The following is a 21,446-nucleotide window of genomic DNA, read 5'->3' on the forward strand; positions in this document are numbered from 1 at the left end:
TCCATTATTGGCAAGAAAAATAGAGAACCAACAACCTCATGGCAGGTTGACCTCTGACCCTGTCCTCAACAGAGAGAACCAATAACTTCACAGCAGGTTGACTTCTGAACCCGCCCTCACTAGAGAGAACCAACAACCTCATGGCAGGTTGACCTCTGACCCTGAGAAAACCAACAACCTCATGGCAGGTTGACCTCTGACCCTGAGAGAACCAACAACCACATGCCAGGTTGACCTCAGTTTATGTGTTATGTGTGTGTCTTGCATTTATGTTGTGTTGAATTTTCTGGTGAATATTCTACGAATGTTAGACTTACTACCAGGCTACGTTACTTTTGCAACATTTCATATATATATACATTTCCTATCCATGCTAAGATATAACAACTTTTACTGAGGCCAATGTATTCATGTTTGATGTCAAATATGTTTAATATTGGGTCAATTATGTTAAATGTACACTTAAATTGACCTTCATCTTGTTCCTACTGTAGTACTCATGTATTTATCTTCGTCTTGTTCTACTGTAGTGCTTCTGTATTAACCTCTTCATCTTCCTGTAGTACAACTGTATTTATCTTCATGTTGTTCTACTGTAGTACTACTGTCTTTACCGTCATGGTCCTTAAACGTTGTCTGCGCTGGGGGAGATTGCGCCGACACCGACCACACCCAACTGTCATCACGTGAGCTCCCACACTAGGATATGCTAATTAACAATGCTAATCACGCTGATCTCTTCGGGCTGGCTGCTTTCTAACGAGAGCCACCTGCAGGACCAACCCCAGTGAGGATGGTTCCTTCACACTAAACCGTTTGGTACATCCACAAAAGGAGCCTGCCCCGTGGAATCTGTCTCAGAAAATGTAAACTCTTGTTGAGGTGGGTGAGTTTGTGCGAGGATTATGTATTTGGTTTGTAGGCTGCTGGCTGAGGGTTAGCCCCATTCACCGTAGGTTCTGTGGGAACATGCGGTGCTATGGGTCTACACCCGCAGACGGCTGGGTAAGGAAACTACACCCTGCTGTACGTTTGAACCAATACTATCCCTGGTTGTTGGCGGCCATGGCGAGAGGGCAGTACTCACACGATGGCCACACTCAGGGTGTGTTGGGATTCTGCTGCGTGATCAACACAGCCAACTCCTGACGAGCTGGCTGTCACCCCTGCATGGTTGACTCTTCTGTTGTTGTGTGCACGATGTCGTGAGTCGCTTTGGACCAAAGCGTCAGCAAAATAACCTCTGACACGCCAACTTGTGATGTCACTAAAGGGTTGGTTTGTAAACGGCTTGTAACGGCTCCGCACACCTGGGGGTAAAAGAGCATTTTAATGAAAATGGGAGGGGGGCGAGGGGAGGATTGGGGGGGGGCTTTGTGGAGCAGCCGTGGTCACAAGAGGATTGGTTCTCCAGGGATTAACTTTCTAACGTTCCCAGCATTCCTGAGCGGTATCAGACTGGCCGAGTGCAGTTCTGCTCTCCAGGAGGGACAGGAATGTACGTCGGGGTGAGGAAACGTTCCCCGAGGAGGAAAACGTACTCTGAGGAGTGTGTGTGTGTCACGTGCGTTGATCTGTGTGTTTCGACACCGATGCAGAAACATTTGGCCCACTGCAGGAGGGAATCTGTGCTTTGAAAGACACGCAACATACAGTTCTAGAAAAAAGACTAAAGATAATAGAAAATAAGTCTTGCATAAATATTGTTCATTCAATTTCAATCCAATCATTTTGCATCATAACACGTCTTCCATTGTGATGTTTCCGTTTCATGTTGTAGTGTTTATTTATGTTGGCGTTTTTCCAACGATGACATCTCTGGGAGAAGTTCTGTCGTCGATGCAGAGCATGAATGTAATAATTTAAGTTACTCAAACTATAGTGATTTCATGTATGCATTTTGTGTATGCATTGATCATAAAATTGGGTATTGGGTCAGCATTTAGCCTCACATTGACCCGATTGACCATTTGACCCTGATTGATCCAGATCAATTCCAGACCAGATTTATATAAATAAGCATAATAAGTAAATAAGAAACTGTTCTTAATGTTTTATCTGGAAAAATAAAGGTTAAAAAAAAAAAAAAAAACATTTATTCAACCACACACCCTGACAGCAGTTTATGAGCAGTAAAAAGTTGTATGGGATCAACGCCTTGCTCAATAGTGGGAGGGAAGAGTATGTCACGTGATTTTCCACATGGATATAAAGCTGTTCACAGCACCACCTGTTGGAGTGAGGTGAGGTCAGGAGCGCATGCTAAACCTGAAGCAGCAAAGCCAGAAGGAAATAAAAAGTAAAAGATAGAAGAGCCTTTGAACAGTTCACAACAGCAGTGACCACACTGGTTATGAATAAATGAAATGTGCGTAATAATACACTTGCTGCCCATTTCCAACATCAATGGGTTTTCCCATTGGGAGATTCGTAACCCTTCGGGCATTCAACTCATAAACTGAGTTTATTACCGCTTGAAGTCCAGGGTCATCGGTGAGGTTTACCGAGTAAACACAGGGGTATGTTGTGGTGGTCTCCAGGTATAGGACGACCTTGTTGATGGACCATCATGTAATTCTGTCTTGTTGATATTCCCAGGTTCTGGTTTGACAATCCTGACAATACTGTTCTGCATTCATCTCTCGTCATCTCCGGGGAAACACTGTAACTGCTTCTTCTGATCGGCTCAAATAAATGTCAAGGACTGTCAGATTCTCTATGAAACACAACTTGGCTCCTAGTATTAATGTTTGTTACTCTTTATGTCATTTAATACCAGATACATACAAATATAAACAGTTTTTTTACAGAGTAAAAAATATAGGTTCAATCAGGCTAAGCTATGATATTGGTGTTTTATATATATATTAATACTGACAAAAACAAACGTGTATGGATACAGATTTCATAGTGAAACAATAAGGCCAATCAGGCAACAGTCCAGCGGCTGAGTGGGACCTGGTAACTTGTGTGACTGGTGTAACTAGTGTAATGAGGTAACGGTGTAACTGGTGATACTGGTTTAAATGGTTTAACTTGTGTAACGGGTGACACTGGTGATACTTGTGTAACTGGTGATGCTGGGGTAACTGGGGTAACCCGTGGTCTCACGTTGCTTCGGCGATGTTGTATGGGGGGGTTTGAAATAATGAAGCACGTAAATCATTTATATCTATAACTCTATATATATGCATTATATTTTTTGTATAGTTTTCTATTTTTTATCTGAAATCGAAGTGTGTTATTTATAAACCTCACGACGTGATAAGACGTGTGAGAGCTGTGTGTCCCTCCAGGGGGTCCGAGGGGGTCTGGGGTCAGTGAGACCCCGAAGTGTACATCAAGGAGGGGTGTGGGGCCGGGTGGGCGGCGCTGTTTCCCCGACGACCCCCGTTTTCATATCTCCGCGGCGAGCCCTTCGACAGACCCCCTGTGGTGAGAGCTCGGTCCGGGACGGGGGGACGGGGGCGGGGTTAGATGGTGCTCTCCCGGTCGGCGTCGCCCCGGTCCCCCATTACGACGCTGGCCGGTCGCGCCGTCGGCCCGTCTGTCTGTCCGTTCTGCTGCAGCTTGGCCTGTTTCCGTAGCGACGCCTTGCGGGCGCGCTGCACCACGCGGTAGTAGAGGGCGCACCACAGCAGGTTGGCCACCAGGTACAGCGAGTAGATCAGGCCCAGGAAGGTCATCCTGGGGACGGATCGCAGCACAGCCCTCCAACGATTAAAGGGGACGTATTGCACCACCGGGTGTGAGTGGGAATAGCCGTTTTGAAAATCTGCCTCTTCTGACATCACAAGTGGGCGTGTCCTCCTCGATGTGTGCTGGATCGATCAGTCTACCAGCCTACCCAGTGGACTGTGGAAAACGTTGCTCATCTAGGTGGACCAACTTGTGATGTCACTAGAGGCAGCTTTTTAAAATGGCTTGTTACGGCTAATCACACTCACACCTGGTGGTATAATATGGGACCTTTAAGTTTTTTTTTTTTTTTGAGAAATATTTTTTGGGAAGGTTTTTATTTATTTTTTTTGAGAAATATTTTTTGGGAAGGGGGGGTAAACAGACGTTAACAGGAAGAGGAAGGGCGGGACTTGAGCAGGAAGTGGTACCTGAAGGCGTTGGCCTCGTAGAGACGGCAGGCGCCCCGGCCTCCGCATCGCTTGGTCCCCCACTTCAGACACGTCCTGTCAATCAGCGCCCCAAAGTATATGGGAGGCGGGATCCCACCTGAAGATACACACAGACATATATAAATACACACACACACACACACACACACACACACACACACACACACACACACACACACACACACACACACCTTTACATTAGCACAGACACACAGACACACACACACACTCAGTCACACACACGGTCAGCCTGGTGGGGTTTGACTCACCCAGGGTCCGGACTATCAGGGTCTGCATCCCTAGAGCCAGGGACTTGAGGTCCGGCTGGATGGATCTGGAAACACAGGACAGCTCAGTACTCGAGCAGCTCCCTTTAGCGCTAGCTTTGGGCCTAGCTTAGAGCTAGCTTTAGAGCTAGCTTGAGGGCTAGCTTAAGGGATAGCTTTAGGGCTAGCCTTAGGGCTATTTTAAGGGATAGCTTTATGGCTAACTTTAGGGTTAGCTTAAGTGATAGCTTTTTGGCTAGCTTTAGGGCTATCTTAAGGGATAGCTTCATGGCTAGCTTTAGGGCTAGCTTAAGGGATAGCTTAGGGCTAGTTTAGACAATCCTCATCTCTGCCTCTCTCTCACCTGAGCAGGACGATGTACCCGGGCGTTCCTCCGCAGGCGGACACGAAGGCGAACAGCACAGTGAAGCCCATGTAGAGCTTGAACATGTAGTCACAGTTGCCGTGCCGCGGGCACTGGCCCAGCACCACCGAGCTGTTGCCCGCCGGCCGCAGCATCTCGCCCACACAGGTGCAGTTGTGGAACACCTGAGGGGTGGAGCTTCATGTTAGTTTGGGGGGAATCTAATCCGAACAACATCTAATCTGATGTCATTTGAGTTGATCTCATTGAATCTAAAATGATAGGATCCGATCGAATTAAATTGAGTGCGATCTAATACGATCCGATTTAATCTAATACAATTAATCCGATAATCAACAAATAATCAGATTTAATCTGACCCGATTTTAGGGAATCCGATTGAATCGGATCGGAACCGATTTTAAATATAATCTGATCCCATTTAATCGAGTAACATTGACCCGATGATCTGCTCCTAATCCAATCTAATCCGGTCCGGTCCAGATCTCCCCGGGCCCCGCCCTGCTCACCATCTCCTTGCCCGCCCCGGTGGAGGTCTGGCAGCCGGCCAGGCAGGGGGAGGCGTAGCTGAGTCCGTTGGAGGAGCACACCGGGTCCCAGTGGCGCAGCGAGCAGGAGCAGCCCATGTTGCACCCCGACACCATGGAGACGGGCTGGTAGGACACCGCGGGGAGCCTGGAGGGGGGGGGGGGACACGGCCGTCACACACTGGGTGAGGAGCGGGGGGGGGGGACACGGCCGTCACACACTGAGTGAGGAGCGGGGGGGGGGGGACACGGCCGTCACACACTGGGTTGAGGAGCGGGGGGGGACACGGCCGTCACACACTGGGTGAGGAGCGGGGGGGGGGGGGGGGGACACGACCGTCACACACTGAGTGAGGAGCGGGGGGGGGGGGGGGGGGGACACGGCCGTCAGTGAGGAGCGGGGGGGGGGGGACACGACCGTCACACACTGGGTGAGGAGCGGGGGGGGACGACACACTGGGTGAGGAGCGGGGGGGGGGGGGGACACGGCCGTCACACACTGGGTGAGGAGCGGGGGGGGGGGGACACGGCCGTCACACACTGAGTGAGGAGCGGGGGGGGGGGGGGACACGGCCATCACACACTGGGTGTGACGGCCGTGTGACAGACAGACAGACAGACAGACAGACAGACAGACAGACAGACACATCAACGATAACGAGATCATTTGGTATCTCACGATTCTGTTCGACTTTGTTTCTTGGGTCAAAATTGGGTTCAAAGTCGATTCAGATTCCAAATGGATTCTTGGATCGGTACGTAGCGATGCTAATTCCAGGATCTCCACGAGTCTCATTGTCTGTGGTCCTCAGGCCGGTGTCGCACGCTGTGATTCAAGCAGGACTCAGACCTGCACTCACCCCTGGTAGACCGCTCAGAGCCTCAAACCTACCCTGGTATCAGACCCTCAGACCCCCAGACCACCCACCCCTGGTATCAGACCCTCAGACCCCCGGACCACCCACCCCTGGTATTAGACCCTCAGACCCCCAGACCACCCACCCCTGGTATCAGACCCTCAGACCCCCAGACCACCCACCCCTGGTATCAGACCCTCAGACCCCCGGACCACCCAGCCCTGGTATTAGACCCTCAGACCCCCGGACCACCCAGCCCTGGTAGGAGACCCTCAGACCCCCGGACCACTCACCCCTGGTAGGAGACGGTGAGGCCGGCCACCTCTGCGTTGTCGCAGTGGATGAAGAACTGGATGAAGAGGAGGAGGAAGGAGGTGATGGAGGTCCCCAGGGCCATGCGGGCCGCGCCCACCACGCCCAGACGGTACCTCTTCAGGATCAGACCCCCCGTGATCACACCCAGGGCCACCGCCGGGAGGTTCATGCTCCCTGGGGGAGGGGAGGGAGGGGGGAGGGGGGAGGAAGAGGTGTATGAGATGAGGAGCGCAGGAGGGAGAGAGGGAGGGAGGGAAAGGGTGAAGGGAGATATATGGAAGGGAGGGAGGGAGAGTTGGAGGGGGAGAGATGCAGAGAGAGGGAGAGAGCGGAGAGAGAGGCATGAAGGAGGTGTGAGGGAGGGAGGGAGGGAGGGAGGGAGGGAGGGAGGGAGGGAGGGAGAAAGGGAAGATAGGGAAAGGTGTAAGGGAGATATATGAAATGAGGGAGGGAGGGAAGGAGGGAGAAAAAGGTAGAGGGGGAGAGAGATGGGAGGGAGGGAGGGAGGGATGGAGGGAGGGAGGGAGGGGGAGATGCAGAGAGAGAGGGAGATGAAGGGCGATGAGGGAGAGAGATAAATGTGTGGATGGAGAGGCCTAAATATAAAGGAGCACGCAGAGAGAGGAGAACACGGGGTTCCTTCAGGGGAGCGAGCCGCCATTCCTCTTCCAACAACAACATCATTGTTCCCCCAGGAACCTGCTGCCTCTATTGTGTTGGCTTTAGATGGTGGTTGTGTGTGTTTCACCCATGAGGAAGATGGTGTGTATGTTTGTGTGTACATATGTGTGTGTTATCGTTTCGGTGGTGTGTGTGTGTGTGTGTGTGTGTGTGTGTGTGTGTGTGTGTGTGTGTGTGTGTGTGTGTGTGTGTGTGTGTGTGTGTGTGTGTGTGTGTGTGTGTGTGTGTGTGTTACCCATGAGGAACCTATGAGGAAAACTGTGTGTGCATGTGTGTGTTACCTAGGAGGGTGTGTGTGTGTGTGTGTGTGTGTGTGTGTGTGTGTGTGTGTGTGTGTGTGTGTGTGTGTGTGTGTGTGTGTGTGTGTGTGTGTGTGTGTGTGTGTGTGTGTGTGTGTGTTACCTATGAGGAAGATGGCCTTGGAGGCGGACTGGCCGTAGATCTGCTCCATGTATTTGGGCTTGAAGGTGATCATGCCGATGAAGCCGTTCACGGCCACCAGGGAGGTGAGGATGATGAGGGGGTACACGCGGTTACTGAACAGCCTCCGCAGCGACGGCAGGAAGTCTGCAACCAGGGACAGGAAGTGGTCACCATATGGAGGATCCCCGTTCGTAATGTAGGAGTTTAGTTGCGTTGAATCCTTTGTTTGAGTGCAGACGCTATCAGCATATATGTTTAGATTAACATTTACATTCAGGGCATTTAACAGGCGCTTTTATCCAAAGCGACTTACAATTGGTACATTTGTCAGAAGAAAGACAAATAATATATTGCTGTCGGTACAGTAAGGATGTTCATAGAACCAAGTGTCAAGCACTAACAAACGCTAGGTTAACCCATTCCCCGTGTCCAACACAGATAGCTAGGATATGATGCTACACAATGCTCAGTACTATTCTTAAGTGCCAGGACGTATAACATACAATAGGTGCGTACATCAAGTGCCAGGACGTACAACATGCAACATGCATACATGAACTACAAGGATGTACAACATACAATAAGTGCGTACATTAAGTGTCAGGACGTACAACAGACAATAAGCGGGTAAGAGGGGTGGGGGAGATATATGCCAATGGTTGTGATTCTGTGCTGTGTGCTGGCTCATCTATGCTAGTTTAACCTACAAGAGTAGAAGATTTTTGCATTCTCATCCTGACCTGATTCTTTTTTACGAACACTTTTACCACTTTTTACACCAACGCATGCTGGGGTCGGAGGTCACGTCTGTATGTTCAGCGTTAATTATTGACAAAGAATGCGAAGCACTGCAACCTTTAGCATGCTAGGGTCCCTGTGTGTGCGATGTCCAAGGTTGGGCTGATCTGTTGGTTGGCCGGTGTGTAGCAGAAGGAAAGACTTTTGAGAGTTTGGCGGTCCACATATCAAAGTACAATATAATAATAGTTATTATTTCTGAAATAATAAAAATGTGCACCCATTGTATTTACCTAATCGTATCATGGTACCCCTAACCCTATAAATGGGACTGGGTTCCATTAGGTTAACCAATCGCTAACTTAGCAATTGTTAGTGCTTGGCACTTGGTTCTATGAACATCCTTACTGTACTGATAGAGATATATTGTTGTTTCTCTTTCTTCTGACATCTGTACTTCTTGTAAGTCGCTTTGGATAAAAGTGTCGTCTAAATGCCTTGAATGTAAATGTAACGTGTTTCATGCTTGCACGCTGCTCGCACGTTGTCCTTCAGGACAACATCCGTCCTGTTTGGTTCATGTTGATTCTAGCCTCTTGTTGACCCAGTGGATCTCATCACTGGGCACAGACAGCAGCATACCTTTAGCCAACTCTGAGAAGTTGACCTCTTTCTCCTCCTCTTTCTCCGCCCCCGCCTTCTCCCCTGGGAGGAAGTTCTCGTGCTCCATGTTGGACCCTTTGCCGGTGCGGCCGCGCTCCTCCTCCTCCTCCTCCTCCTCCTCCTCCTCGCCCTGCTTGGCCATGGACTTGGGCAGGAAGAAGAAGGGGATGGCGGACATCAGGATGACCACGCCGGTGACCAGGAAGCCCAGCCACCAGGCGCCCACCCAGCGAGAGTCCTGGTCGTTGATGGTCAAGGCGTCTGTGGGAGAGGAACGGGCCTGAATTAGGAACCTACTCCCAGCTGGGTCCTTTTGAAACCAGTGCTGGAGGCAGGATAGTGGTCAGGGTGTTAGACTTCCAGCCAGAAAGGTACTGGGTCTGAATCCCACAACGTCCGCAGCCTAACCTGTCAACATCCATGAGCGAAATGTCATAACCTGACTGCTCCTTAATGATAACTGAATTCACTCACATTTCCCTTAGTTAAAAACTCTGCTAAATCACTATGAACTTTGAAATATTCGGTTTCAAATCTTGAGTTGCTTTGTAGAATAAAAGCAAGGGTCAGAGGTCAAATTAAACAACCAACCTGGTCTCACAGGAATCCGTGAAATGACTACGGACGAATAATTCGAAATCCGTGGACACATCACGGAAACACGCCGATTTCCGTGATGTGGCCACGGAATTCGCTACAATGCAAGTTAATGACGCTGATGTTCCGTGGCTCACACACGGATCCCCGTTTCAACGAGCGAGTCGACCACGGGGGCTTAACTCAAAACCCGGGTTGGTCTCACTGAAACACTTAAATAGTCCTTGTTGTGACCACGGAAGTTGCTCCAATGCAAGTAAATGACTGATATTCCGTGGCACACACACAGATTCCCGTTTCAATCTGTGTGTGTGCTCCCGTTTCAATCTGTGTGTGTGCCACATTTGACCACAGTGGGGGCTTAACTCAAAATCCGTGGTGGTCTGACGGAATCACTTCAATTGTCCGTGATGTGGCCACGGAATTTGCTCCAATGCAAGTAAATGACACTGTTATTCCGTGGCTCACACACGGATATCGGCGTGTTTCCGTGAAGTGGCCACGGATTTCGAGTTAAGCGTCCGACCATAGTCATTTCACGGATTCCTGTGAGACCATGTTGTAAACAACCCTGAATCCTCAAATTCCTACACCAGGTTAACACCAGGTTAACACCTTGCTCAAGGACAGACAAAGGCGTTCAACCCCAGGAGGCACAAGTCTTCGTTCCAGGTTTTTCCGTCATCGTCGAACCCTTGAATACTTTGATACAGGCAACAGGACGGGCAGCTCACCGAGGTCCACGGAGCCGATGTCCACGTAGACCTTCGCGCAGAAGGACCCCAACATGAAGCCCATCATGGGCCCCAGGATACCCACCGTCTGAATGCATGCTGGGAGACGGAGAGACGGAGAGAGAGGGGGAGGGAGTACATCTTATTGGTCTGTATATTTACATTTACATTAAAGGCATTTAGCAGACGCTTTTATCCAAAGCAACTTACAATAAGTTCATTTGTCCGAAGATAGAGAAACAACAATCGCTGTCGGTGCAGTATGGATGTTCATAGAACCAAGCACTAATAATCGCTAGGTTAACCCATTCCCCGTGTACAACAAAGATATCTAGGATAAGATACTACACAATGCTAAGTACTATTTTTAAGTGCAAGGACGTATGACGTACAATGAGTGCGTAAGAGGGGTGTGTGTGTGGGTGGGGGGGTAAGGGGGAGGTCCATGCAGAGTCTAGATGAACTCTGAACAGGTGAGTCTTGAGTCTTGTGTACCGATGTAGAAGGCGGTGTTCTCCTCGCGGGAGAAGTCGTCCAGGTAGGATACTCCCAGGGGTGTGATGGGGGTCTCCCCGATGCCGCGCAGCATGTTACCAAGGAACACGTACACCCACATGGACGAGCCCGCCTCCTTCTCACACGCTGGGCGGGAAACACGGCGAGGACACATGAAGGAACCATGAGGACACAGCTTTGATTCAGACCAGGTGGTCTAAAATCAGATTTATTGAGTGTATTGTAAACAGGTGAGCTTTTCACCAGGTGAGTTGGTCACCAGTTAAGGTGAGCTGGTCACCAGGTGAGCTGGTCACCAGTTAAGGTGAGCGGGTCACCAGGTAAGCCGGTCAGCAGGTGAGCTGGTCACCAGGTGATCTGGTCACCAGGTTGGTTAAACACCAGGTGACTTCACACCAGCTGAGATGAATACCAGGTGATTCCAACATTAGATAATCTAGTCACCAGCTGAACCAGGGTCAGATTACCTGCTCTGGACTTCTCCGAGTGCATGTCGGTGTCCACGACTGTGCTGTGATTGGTCAGACAGGGCAGGATGCTCTCTGTGGCGTTGTCCAAACTATGGGACATGCTTGTCTCGTACTGATAGCTGCAGAACACAGAGCGTTGTTAGAGGAAGGCTAGACGTTTGACTGCCTCTGACAGACAAACACTAAGATGTAGATACTAAGATAGATGTCTGTATGTGTGTGTGTGTGTGTGTGCGTGTGTTGGTCTGTAGCTGTGTGTGTGTGTGTCTGTGTGTGTGTCTGTGTGTCTGTCTGTGTGTCTGTCTGTCTGTCTGTCTGTCTGTCTGTCTGTCTGTCTGTGTATCAGTGGTTGTGTGTGTGTATCAGTGGTTGTGTGTGTGTATCAGTGGTTGTGTGTGTGACTCACTGTCCCTGGAAGAAGTGTGGCATGGCGGTGAGGAAGCAGCCCATGGCCATCACCAGGCAGCCCGCCCCGATGATCCGCGGCCGGTGGAGCTTCGCCCCGAAGTAGCTCACAAAGGCTATCACCAGCAGGTTACCTGGGGATGAATGGATGAGTGAGTGAATGAATGATGGACCTGTATGACCTGATGATTGATGAGTGTATGACCGAGTGACCTGATGAATGAGTGCCCTGATGAGTGAGTGGATGAATGATGAGTGTAGGACCGAGAGACCTGATGAATGAGTGATGAGTCTGTATGACCTAGTGACCGGATGACTGAGTGAGTGGATGAGTGATGAGTCTGTATGACCTAGTGACCGGATGAATGAGTGAGTGGATGAGTGATGAGTCTGTATGACCTAGTGACCGGATGAATGAGTCAGTGATGAATTAGTGACCTGATGAGTGAGTGGAGGAATGATGAGTGTATGACCAAGTGAGCTAATGAATGAGTGACCGGATGCATGAGTGAGTGATGAATGAGTGAGTGATCGATGAGAGGGGCCCACCGATCTCGAAGCTGCCATCGATGACCCCGATGAGGGAGCTGGGGATGTCGAAGCGTCTCTCGATCTGCGTCACCGAGCTCTTCATGTAGCCGCCGGCGAACGCCTTGGCGAAGTACACAAAGGACAGCGCCGCCAGGAAGAGCTGCTCACACACACACACACACACACAGGTACACACACACACACACACGTTAATACACGAAGGACAGCGCTGCCAGGAACAGCTGCTCACACACACACAAAGGTACACACACAAGGGGAAGATCTTATCAGCCCCTGATGTTTAACATTATCTTGAGATGTCCTTTGAGACTCAGTTCTCTCTATAGACCCAAACAAGTTGATCGCTCCGCAGGCAGGCTACGGAACAGAACTCCTTTCCTTTCCTTTGACGTCCTTCATCCTCTCAAAACTTGTGTTTGTATTCTACTGATCACCTCAAAGAGGCTTAATGATGAGCCCCCTATCTGAGGTCCAAGCAGTAATCATTAACCATTAATTGGGATGTAAAACGTTGTAAAGATTCTCCCACACATGAACACCATAATGAAACAGTGAGCGCCTGCCATGTCATTCCATACCGTCAGCTCTTAATGACCCAGCGACTTCCCCCCCTCTACCCTTGGAGGGTTCTGAGCCTGAGACCAGTCCTGAACCAGAGACCGGGTCCTGAGCCGGAGAGCCTGAGACCTGGTCCTTAGCTAGAGACCGGGTCCACTGGTCTACATGAGAGCCTGAGACCTGGTCCTTAGCCAGAGACCGGGTCCACTGGTCTACATGAGAGCCTGAGACCTGGTCCTTAGCCAGAGACCGGGTCCACTGGTCTACATAAGAGCCTGAGACCTGGTCCTTAGCCAGAGACCGGGTCCACTGGTCCTCATGAGGGCCTGAGTCTGGGTCTGGAGGACGGGTCTGGGGGCCGTACTGACCTTGAGCTTGGAGCAGCAGGCCTTCCGCTGTGGCTTGGTGTCCACACTCATGATGCCCTGACAGGAAATGGCCCCCAGGAGACAGGAAACGGGAGGTGTGGCGGAGCAGGACCTGCAACGAGGTGAGCGGGTTCAAAAGGTTGTGGGTTTGATCCCATTGTGTCTGCGGTCTACCTGTTGGACCTTAAGATGTCCGACACACAGCTGTTCTTAACGACACGCAACCAAATCACCGGCGCTCACTTTGGATGAGGGCGTCAACTCAATTAATGAGCAATAAAGTAAGCATATAGAGTAAAGGGTTGGAAAAGATTAAATCTGAGCTTTTACTCTTTGATTTGTACTCAATACTTAATACAAATGTACTGTAAGTATTGTCTTTAAGTATATTATTGAGGTACTTATTGTGGCATCTGTAGGAGATTGTATTGTTTTACCTGACACAAAACATATGTAACTCTTGACCTCACTATATGTATTTCCAACATCACAGAGTATGTAACTTGTATAACTCCTATGTAAGTATAGCAACATCACAGAGTGTGTTACTTATATAACTCTCCTATGTAAGTTTACCAACATCACAGAGTATTTTACTTATATAACTCTCCTATGTAAGTATAGCAACATCACAGAGCATGTTACTTATATGACTCTCCAATGGAAGTTGACCAACATCAGAGTGTGTAACTTATATAACTGTCCTCTATGTATACTAACCTAAGAGATTATGTAACCTATGCAATTTTACTCTGCATAACTCGCAGTAAACTAGCAGTACAATTTGTAATAAGTACATTTTGTTTCGCAATAAGTATGTTTTCCAGTTCCATGCTGCTTTAGTTTACCGAGATTTGATTGATATTTGAGCCAACAGGATATTTTGAAGATACAGTCAAAATAAGGGACAAACTGATCAGTCATATAACACAACATAACACAACATAGTGTGTACAACAGATACTGCATCGTACTAAACCTACAGATGTAGAAAGTAAATAGAAAGTATACACCGCTAAAGCCAAATAAATAATTGCAAAACTTAAGAAGAGTATTAGGAGGAAAGTAAATCAGAAGCTAAAAAGTATACAGCATTTAAAGTATAAATTATTAGAAATACGTAGTATTAGAAGGGTCAAGTATTAGATACGACAAAAAGGAGCATTGAAATGAATAATTTGTCATGCAGAGTGCTGGAGAGTAACAGAGTTTTTAAAGAAAGAGTTTTAGGAGTAAAGCGTCTTAGAGAATGAGGAGCGATGATTGGGAGAGATTTCTTACCTTCTCGCACTGTGAGAGGATGGTGAGAGTGTTTCTTGGTGTTTGAGCTGGTGTGTGTGTGTGTGTGTGTGTGTGTGTGTGTGTGTGTGTGTGTGTGTGTGTGTGTGTGTGTGTGTGTGTGTGTGTGTGTGTGTGTGTGTGTGTGTGTGTGTGTGTGTGTGTGCTTCTGTGTGCAGGATAGGTTAGGACTTTGATCAGACTCTTATCTCTCCCCCCCCCCCCCCCCCCCAGAGTTTCTGATGATCAGTAAATACAATAACACCACCCTTTCTCTCTCTCTCTCACACTCACCTGATCACTCACTCACTCGCAACACTCCAGACGGTACCCCCTCTCCTCCTCCTCCTCCTCCTCCTCCTCCTCCTCCTCCTGTCTGAACATCAGAAGCAGGTTCCGTCCATCCCTCCCTGAAGGAACAACAAACACCAGGGCTTCCCCCCGCTGGTTCTCCCAGGACTCGGAGCCCCCCCCCCCCACTCCCCCCCCCCGGCCGGCCGGCCGGTCCACAAGGCCTCAAAGTCTTCCTGTTCCATTCATAGACCGCAACAATGGCCTGGGTCTAGCCCGGTCAGAGCAGAACTCTCTCTTTGTCTCCAGCTCTATCTGTGTGTGTGTGTGTGTGTGTGTGTGTGTGTGTGTGTGTGTGTGTGTGTGTGTGTGTGTGTGTCCCCCTTGCACCCCTCTGACTCTCTCTCTCTCCCTCTCTCCCTTTCGGTTGGTCATTGTCTCCCTTCTCTCTCTCTCGGTCTCTCTTTTATCTGGATCTCTTTCACACCCTCTCCCGCTCTCTCTCTCCCTCTTGATCAGATCAAAATTCGGTCTCTCTCATGTCTCTCCTCTCTCCCCCCCTCTCTCCGCGCCTCCCTCTCTCAGTTCATCACCTATCCCCTCTCTCCTACTCTCAGTTCATCACCTATCCCCTCTCTCCTTCTCTCAGTTCATCACCTATCCCCTCTCTCCTTCTCTCAGTTCATCACCTATCCCCTCTCTCCTTCTCTCAGTTCATCACCTATCCCCTCTCTCCTTCTCTCAGTTCATCACCTATCCCCTCTCCCCTTCTCTGAGTTCATCACCTATCCCCTCTCTCCTACTCTCGGTTCATCCACTATCCCCTCTCTCCTACTCTCGGTTCATCACCTATCCCCTCTCTCCTTCTCTCAGTTCATCACCTATCCCCTCTCTCCTTCTCTCAGTTCATCACCTATCCCCTCTCTCCTTCTCTCAGTTCATCACCTATCCCCTCTCCCCTTCTCTGAGTTCATCACCTATCCCCTCTCTCCTTCTCTTGGTTCATCCACTATCCCCTCTCCCCGCTCCCCCCCCCCCCCCCCCCTCACCTCGGGGGAGTTCAACCACACGTCTGTACTCCTCCCCTGTTTTATATTTTAAGGTTTATAGTTCATTTCTATTATTTATAGTATGTACGTATATTTATATTTCATGTTAAACAGTGTGTGTGTGCCCGCCAGAGGAATATACAGGTGAGAAAATAAAACCAAATTCTAGATAGTGGAAGATTCTTTGTTCTTAATGATATCAAAGTAGTGCAACGTGAAAATTATAACCTAACCATATTTCTCCCATCAATATCAGATGAGATAAAAAAAATATTATATTTTTAATTTCGAGATGATAGCAAAATAACTAAATCCTTAAATAAAATAAAATACCTTCCAAAACCGAATCTAAATAGTTATTCTTTCTTGTAGACTGAGGCGTTTCCTCGTGACAAGATTTGACAAACTACTGCAATCACCTCCCTGTTATCTAACGTCCTCATCAGTGTTGTCCTGTGATGCCATCATGGGGTCGAGTCCCGTCCTTTATTCATAGATTATCCTTTGTGTTCCAAACAACTTTCTTTATAGCCGGTAACAAATGGTAACACATTGCTTCACAAACGGGAAACCAAATATAAGTGAGGTAACACGAGCATGATAACACGCGAGAGGGAAAACACACGCACACGAACACACACACACGCACACGCACACGCACACGCACACACACAGTGGTTTCTGGATGGCCGCTAGAGGGCAGACTTGCACCATAAACACATTCATCGTCGTAGGTCGCATTGATTGAAGAAATATGCTTATGGTCCAAATCGATAAGGTCAACTCTATTCACTTATTACATCATGTAATAAAAAAAGTCTGAACAAAGTCCTAACCTATCCTGCACACACAAACACACACACACACCAGCACACCAACACACACACACACACACACACACACACACACACACACACACACACACACACACACACACACACACACACACACACACACACACACACACACACACACACACACCAGGACACACACACCAGGACACACACACCAGCTCAAACACCAAGAAACACTCTCACCATCCTCTCACAGTGCGAGAAGGTAAGAAATCTCTCCCCATCATCGCTCCTCGTTCTCTAAGACGCTTTACTCCTAAAACTCTTTCTTTAAAAACTCTGCTACTCTCCAGCACTCTGCATGACAAATTATTCATTTCAATGCTCCTTTTTGTCGCATCTAATACTTGACCCTTCTAATACTACGTATTTCTAATAATTTATACTTTAAATGCTGTATACTTTTTAGCTTCTGATTTACTTTCCTCCTAATACTCTTCTTAAGTTTTGCAATTATTTATTTGGCTTTAGCGGTGTATACTTTCTATTTACTTTCTACATCTGTAGGTTTAGTACGATGCAGTATCTGTTGTACACACTATGTTGTGTTATGTTGTGTTATATGACTGATCAGTTTGTGCCTTATTTTGACCGTATCTTCAAAATATCCTGTTGGCTCAAATATCAATCAAATCTCGGTAAACAAAAGCAGCATGGAACTGGAAAACATACTTATTGCGAAACAAAATGTACTTATTACAAATTGTACTGCTAGTTTACTGCTAGTTATGCAGAGTAAAATTACATAGGTTACATAATCTCTTAGGTTAGTATACATAGAGGACATAAGTTAAACACTCTGTGATGTTGGTAAACTTACATAGGAGAGTTATATAAGTAACATACTCTGTGATGTTGCTATACTTGCATAGGAGTTATACAAGTTACATACTCTGTGATGTTGGTAATACATATAGTGAGGTCAAGAGTTACATATGTTTTGTGTCAGGTAAAACAATACAATCTCCTACAGATACCACAATAAGTACCTCAATAATATACTTCAAGACAATACTTACAGTACATTTGTATTAAGTATTGAGTACAAATCAAAGAGTAAAAGCTCAGTTTTAATCTTTTCCAACCCTTTACTCTATATGCTTACTTTATTGCTCATTAATTGAGTGGACGCCCTCATCCAAAGTGAGCTCCGGTGATTTGGTTGCGTGTCGTTAAGAACAGCTGTGTGTCGGACATCTTAAGGTCCAACAGGTAGACCGCAGACACAATGGGATCAAACCCACAACCTTTTGAACCCGCTCACCTCCACACCTCCCGTTTCCTGTCTCCTGGGGGCCATTTCCTGTCAGGGCATCATGAGTGTGGACACCAAGCCACAGCGGAAGGCCTGCTGCTCCAAGCTCAAGGTCAGTACGGCCCCCAGACCCGTCCTCCAGACCCAGACTCAGGCCCTCATGAGGACCAGTGGACCCGGTCTCTGGCTAAGGACCAGGTCTCAGGCTCTCCGGCTCAGGACCCGGTCTCTGGTTCAGAGACCGGGTCCTCCCCCCCCCCCGCTCGCAAGACCTGTCCAGGGCGCAAGTTGATTTCGAGTCGCCTAGGGCTCTGAAACGGCCAGCGCCGGCCCTGGTCTCAGGCTCAGAACCCTCCAAGGGTAGAGGGGGGGAAGTCGCTGGGTCATTAAGAGCTGACGGTATGGAATGACATGGCAGGCGCTCACTGTTTCATTATGGTGTTCATGTGTGGGAGAATCTTTACAACGTTTTACATCCCAATTAATGGTTCATGATTACTGTTTGGACCTCGGAGAGGGGGCTCATCATTAAGCCTCTTTGAGATGATCAGTAGAATATAAACACAAGTTTTGAGAGGATGAAGGACGTCAAAGGAAAGGAAAGGAGTTCTGTTCCGTAGCCTGCCTGCGGAGCGATCAACTTGTTTGGGTCTATAGAGAGAACTGAGTCTCAAAGGACATCTCAAGATAATGTTAAACATCAGGGGCTGATAAGATCTTCCCCTTTCGCCCATAAACTTCAGAAAGGCACGGGCTAACTGGTTTATGGTGTGGGGGTGAGGGGCAGTTAAGGTAAGCGTGGCGTTAGCTGGGAATCCCTGACGACTTCTCTGTCTACTGAATGGAGAATCAGACCCTGGATCAGACCCTGAATCAGACCCTGAATCAGACCCTGAATCAGACCCTGGACTAAACATGAACCTGTGGTTTTCTCGTAGGAAACGCTGTTCAAGACAGGTCATGAAACACAGTATATACTAAATAATTTACGTGCTTCATTTTTTCAACCCCCCCCAAACCCCCCAATACAACATCGCCGAAGCAACGTGAGACCACGGGTTACCCCAGTTACCCCAGTATCACCAGTTACACAAGTATCACCAGTATCACCCGTTACACAAGTTAAACCATTTAAACCAGTATCACCAGTTACACCGTTACCTCATTACACTAGTTACACCAGTCACACAAGTTACCCAAGTTACCAGGTCCCACTCAGCCGCTGGACTGTTGCCTGATTGGCCTTATTGTTCCACTATGAAATCTGTATCCATACACGTTTGTTTTTGTCAGTATTAATGTATATATAAAACACCAATATCATAGCTTAGCCTGATTGAACCTATATTTTTTACTCTGTAAAAAAACTGTTTATATTTGTATGTATCTGGTATTAAATGACATAAAGAGTAACAAACATTAATACTAGGAGCCAAGTTGTGTTTCATAGAGAATCTGACAGTCCTTGACATTTATTTGAGCCGATCAGAAGAAGCAGTTACAGTGTTTCCCCAGAGATGACGAGAGATGAATGCAGAACAGTATTGTCAGGATTGTCAAACCAGAACCTGGGAATATCAACAAGACAGAATTACATGATGGTCCATCAACAAGGTGGTCCTATACCTGGAGACCACCACAACATACCCCTGTGTTTACTCGCTAAACCTCACCCATGGCCCTGGACTTCAAGCGGTAAAAAACTCAGTTTATGAGTTGAATGCCCGAAGGGTTACGAGTCTCCCAATGGGAAAACCCATTGATGTTGGAAATGGGCAGCAAGTGTATTATTACGCACATTTAATTTATTCATAACCAGTGTGGTCACTGCTGTTGTGAACTGTTCAAAGGCTCTTCTATCTTTTACTTTTTATTTCCTTCTGGCTTTGCTGCTTCAGGTTTAGCATGCCCTCCTGACGTCACCTCACTCCAACAGGTGGTGCTGTGAACAGCTTTATATCCATGTGGAAAATCACGTGACATACTCTTCCCTCCCACTATTGAGCAAGGCGTTGATCCCATACAACTTTTTACTGCTCATAAACTGCTGTCAGGGTGTGTGGTTGAATGAATGATAGGGATAATGAATGAATAAATGTTTTTTGTTTGTTTTTTTAACCTTTATTTTTCCAGATAAAACATTAAGAACAGTTTCTTATTTACTTATTATTCTTATTTATTTATATTGATCTGGTCCGGAATTGATCTGGATCAATCAGGGTCAAATGGTCAAACGGGTCAATGTGAGGGCTAAATGCTGACCCAATACCCAATTTTATGATCAATGCGTTACATCCACTATATGGAAACACAAGACACTTGTGTTGTAGTTCAACAATAAGGCCAAATATAAAAGTCTATTTATTTCTGCGTGTGGACAAAACAGTCGAACCCTTGACCCGTGGTGGTGATGGACAGGTGTATTATTTCAGAGGACTTAAGTGACTTATCAATTGTCCTTAATCGCTCGATCCCCAGCCAGTCGAGCGTACCGCTCACGAATCAAACCAGCGTCACATCTGCACACTTAGCATTGTGCAGCATCTTATCCCAGCTATCTTGGTTGTTTACTGGAATGGGTTAAACTTGCAATTGTAAGTGCTTGGCACTTGGTTCTATGAACATCCTTAGAGATATAGGCTATTGCTTCTCTTTCTTCCGACAAATAGAAATGTGATTAAATATAAAATATAAATGTAAATCTGCACCCGTTTAGGAAGGTGGTCTACGAAGGTACTTCGACTGTGATTATTATGATGATGGGCCTGGATTCCATCTGGTCTGGTTCTATTCCAGAAGTCTTCTCAGTCCCTTTGGCCGGAGACCAGGGCCGTGTTCCAACAGCACTCACATCTGAAAAATTTCCGTACTCAAGTGAGTACGGATAGTGCAGATAGTGTACTTCCTTTAAGTATACTCATGGAAGTACGGGTATTGGAACACGGCACAGGCCTAGCTTAGGAGGAACTAATCACTGGGCTACGAATTCTTAATCATTGTATGCCTTGTTTCTCTTCCACTGCTCAGTTTGATTCAAGTTCATATTTCCTACAGGGATGTTTGAGTCGTAGACTCGTAGTTATGTCTTTGATTGCATGAACCTTCAGTTAATAATAGGCCTGCACTTTAGTCGCATGAAGGACCTCAATGAATGTAGTAATCGTGACTTAAATGTCATGCATCGTGTCAAATTGAATCGTGTCGTCATTTTGGATCGTCGTCGCCCTTAATAGCAATCCAAAAAACTCTCACATTTCTCATTAGTGAAGAGTTATGCAGGAGGAGTGTTGACGCAATAGATGTCAATACCGTGGACATGTTTACACATCCTAAGCATGACCTGTGGATCATGAGTACCAAGTACCAAGCGCAAGCGTCTTAGAGTACCATATAAAGCGCTATATAAATTGTATTTATTATTATTATTATTATTATCATCTGTGAAGTGAACCTCGACTCACGAAAGAGAGCATCATACTCCTGCCTGACGTCACGGTGACGCTCCACTACGCTCCTCCCCCTCGCACCTTCTCA

At 47.5% G+C, this 21,446-nt stretch overlaps 1 protein-coding gene across 1 annotated transcript; it reads right to left on the minus strand.

Moving 5' to 3' along the window:
* Positions 1 to 2,743: 2,743 nt before the first annotated feature.
* Positions 2,744 to 14,614, minus strand: LOC132447785 (solute carrier organic anion transporter family member 1C1-like). The gene is made up of 15 exons (XM_060038747.1): positions 14,467 to 14,614; positions 13,186 to 13,297; positions 12,257 to 12,398; positions 11,709 to 11,841; positions 11,300 to 11,421; positions 10,812 to 10,958; positions 10,317 to 10,415; positions 8,965 to 9,246; positions 7,564 to 7,728; positions 6,459 to 6,654; positions 5,291 to 5,456; positions 4,761 to 4,945; positions 4,400 to 4,464; positions 4,110 to 4,227; positions 2,744 to 3,687 (listed from the first exon to the last, which is right to left on the minus strand). Exons 2-15 carry the CDS (start codon positions 13,234 to 13,236, stop codon positions 3,474 to 3,476), a joined length of 2,085 nt encoding a protein of 694 aa, XP_059894730.1. The 5' UTR covers positions 13,237 to 13,297; positions 14,467 to 14,614; the 3' UTR covers positions 2,744 to 3,473.
* Positions 14,615 to 21,446: the final 6,832 nt, after the last annotated feature.

Source organism: Gadus macrocephalus, chromosome 19 (genome assembly GCF_031168955.1).
Source record: "Gadus macrocephalus chromosome 19, ASM3116895v1".
NCBI classification, from domain to species: Eukaryota; Metazoa; Chordata; class Actinopteri; order Gadiformes; family Gadidae; genus Gadus; species Gadus macrocephalus.

Coding starts and splice junctions, on each gene's coding strand:
- LOC132447785 (XM_060038747.1), bottom strand. CDS start 13,236: ATGAGTGTGGACACCAAGCCACAGCGGAAGGCCTGCTGCTCCAAGCTC. Junction 5,457..6,458: donor CTCACCGTCTCCTACCAGGG/GTGAGTGGTCCG, acceptor CCCCCCCTCCAG/GCTCCCCGCGGTGTCCTACC. Junction 4,465..4,760: donor GGGTACATCGTCCTGCTCAG/GTGAGAGAGAGG, acceptor CTGTGTTTCCAG/ATCCATCCAGCCGGACCTCA.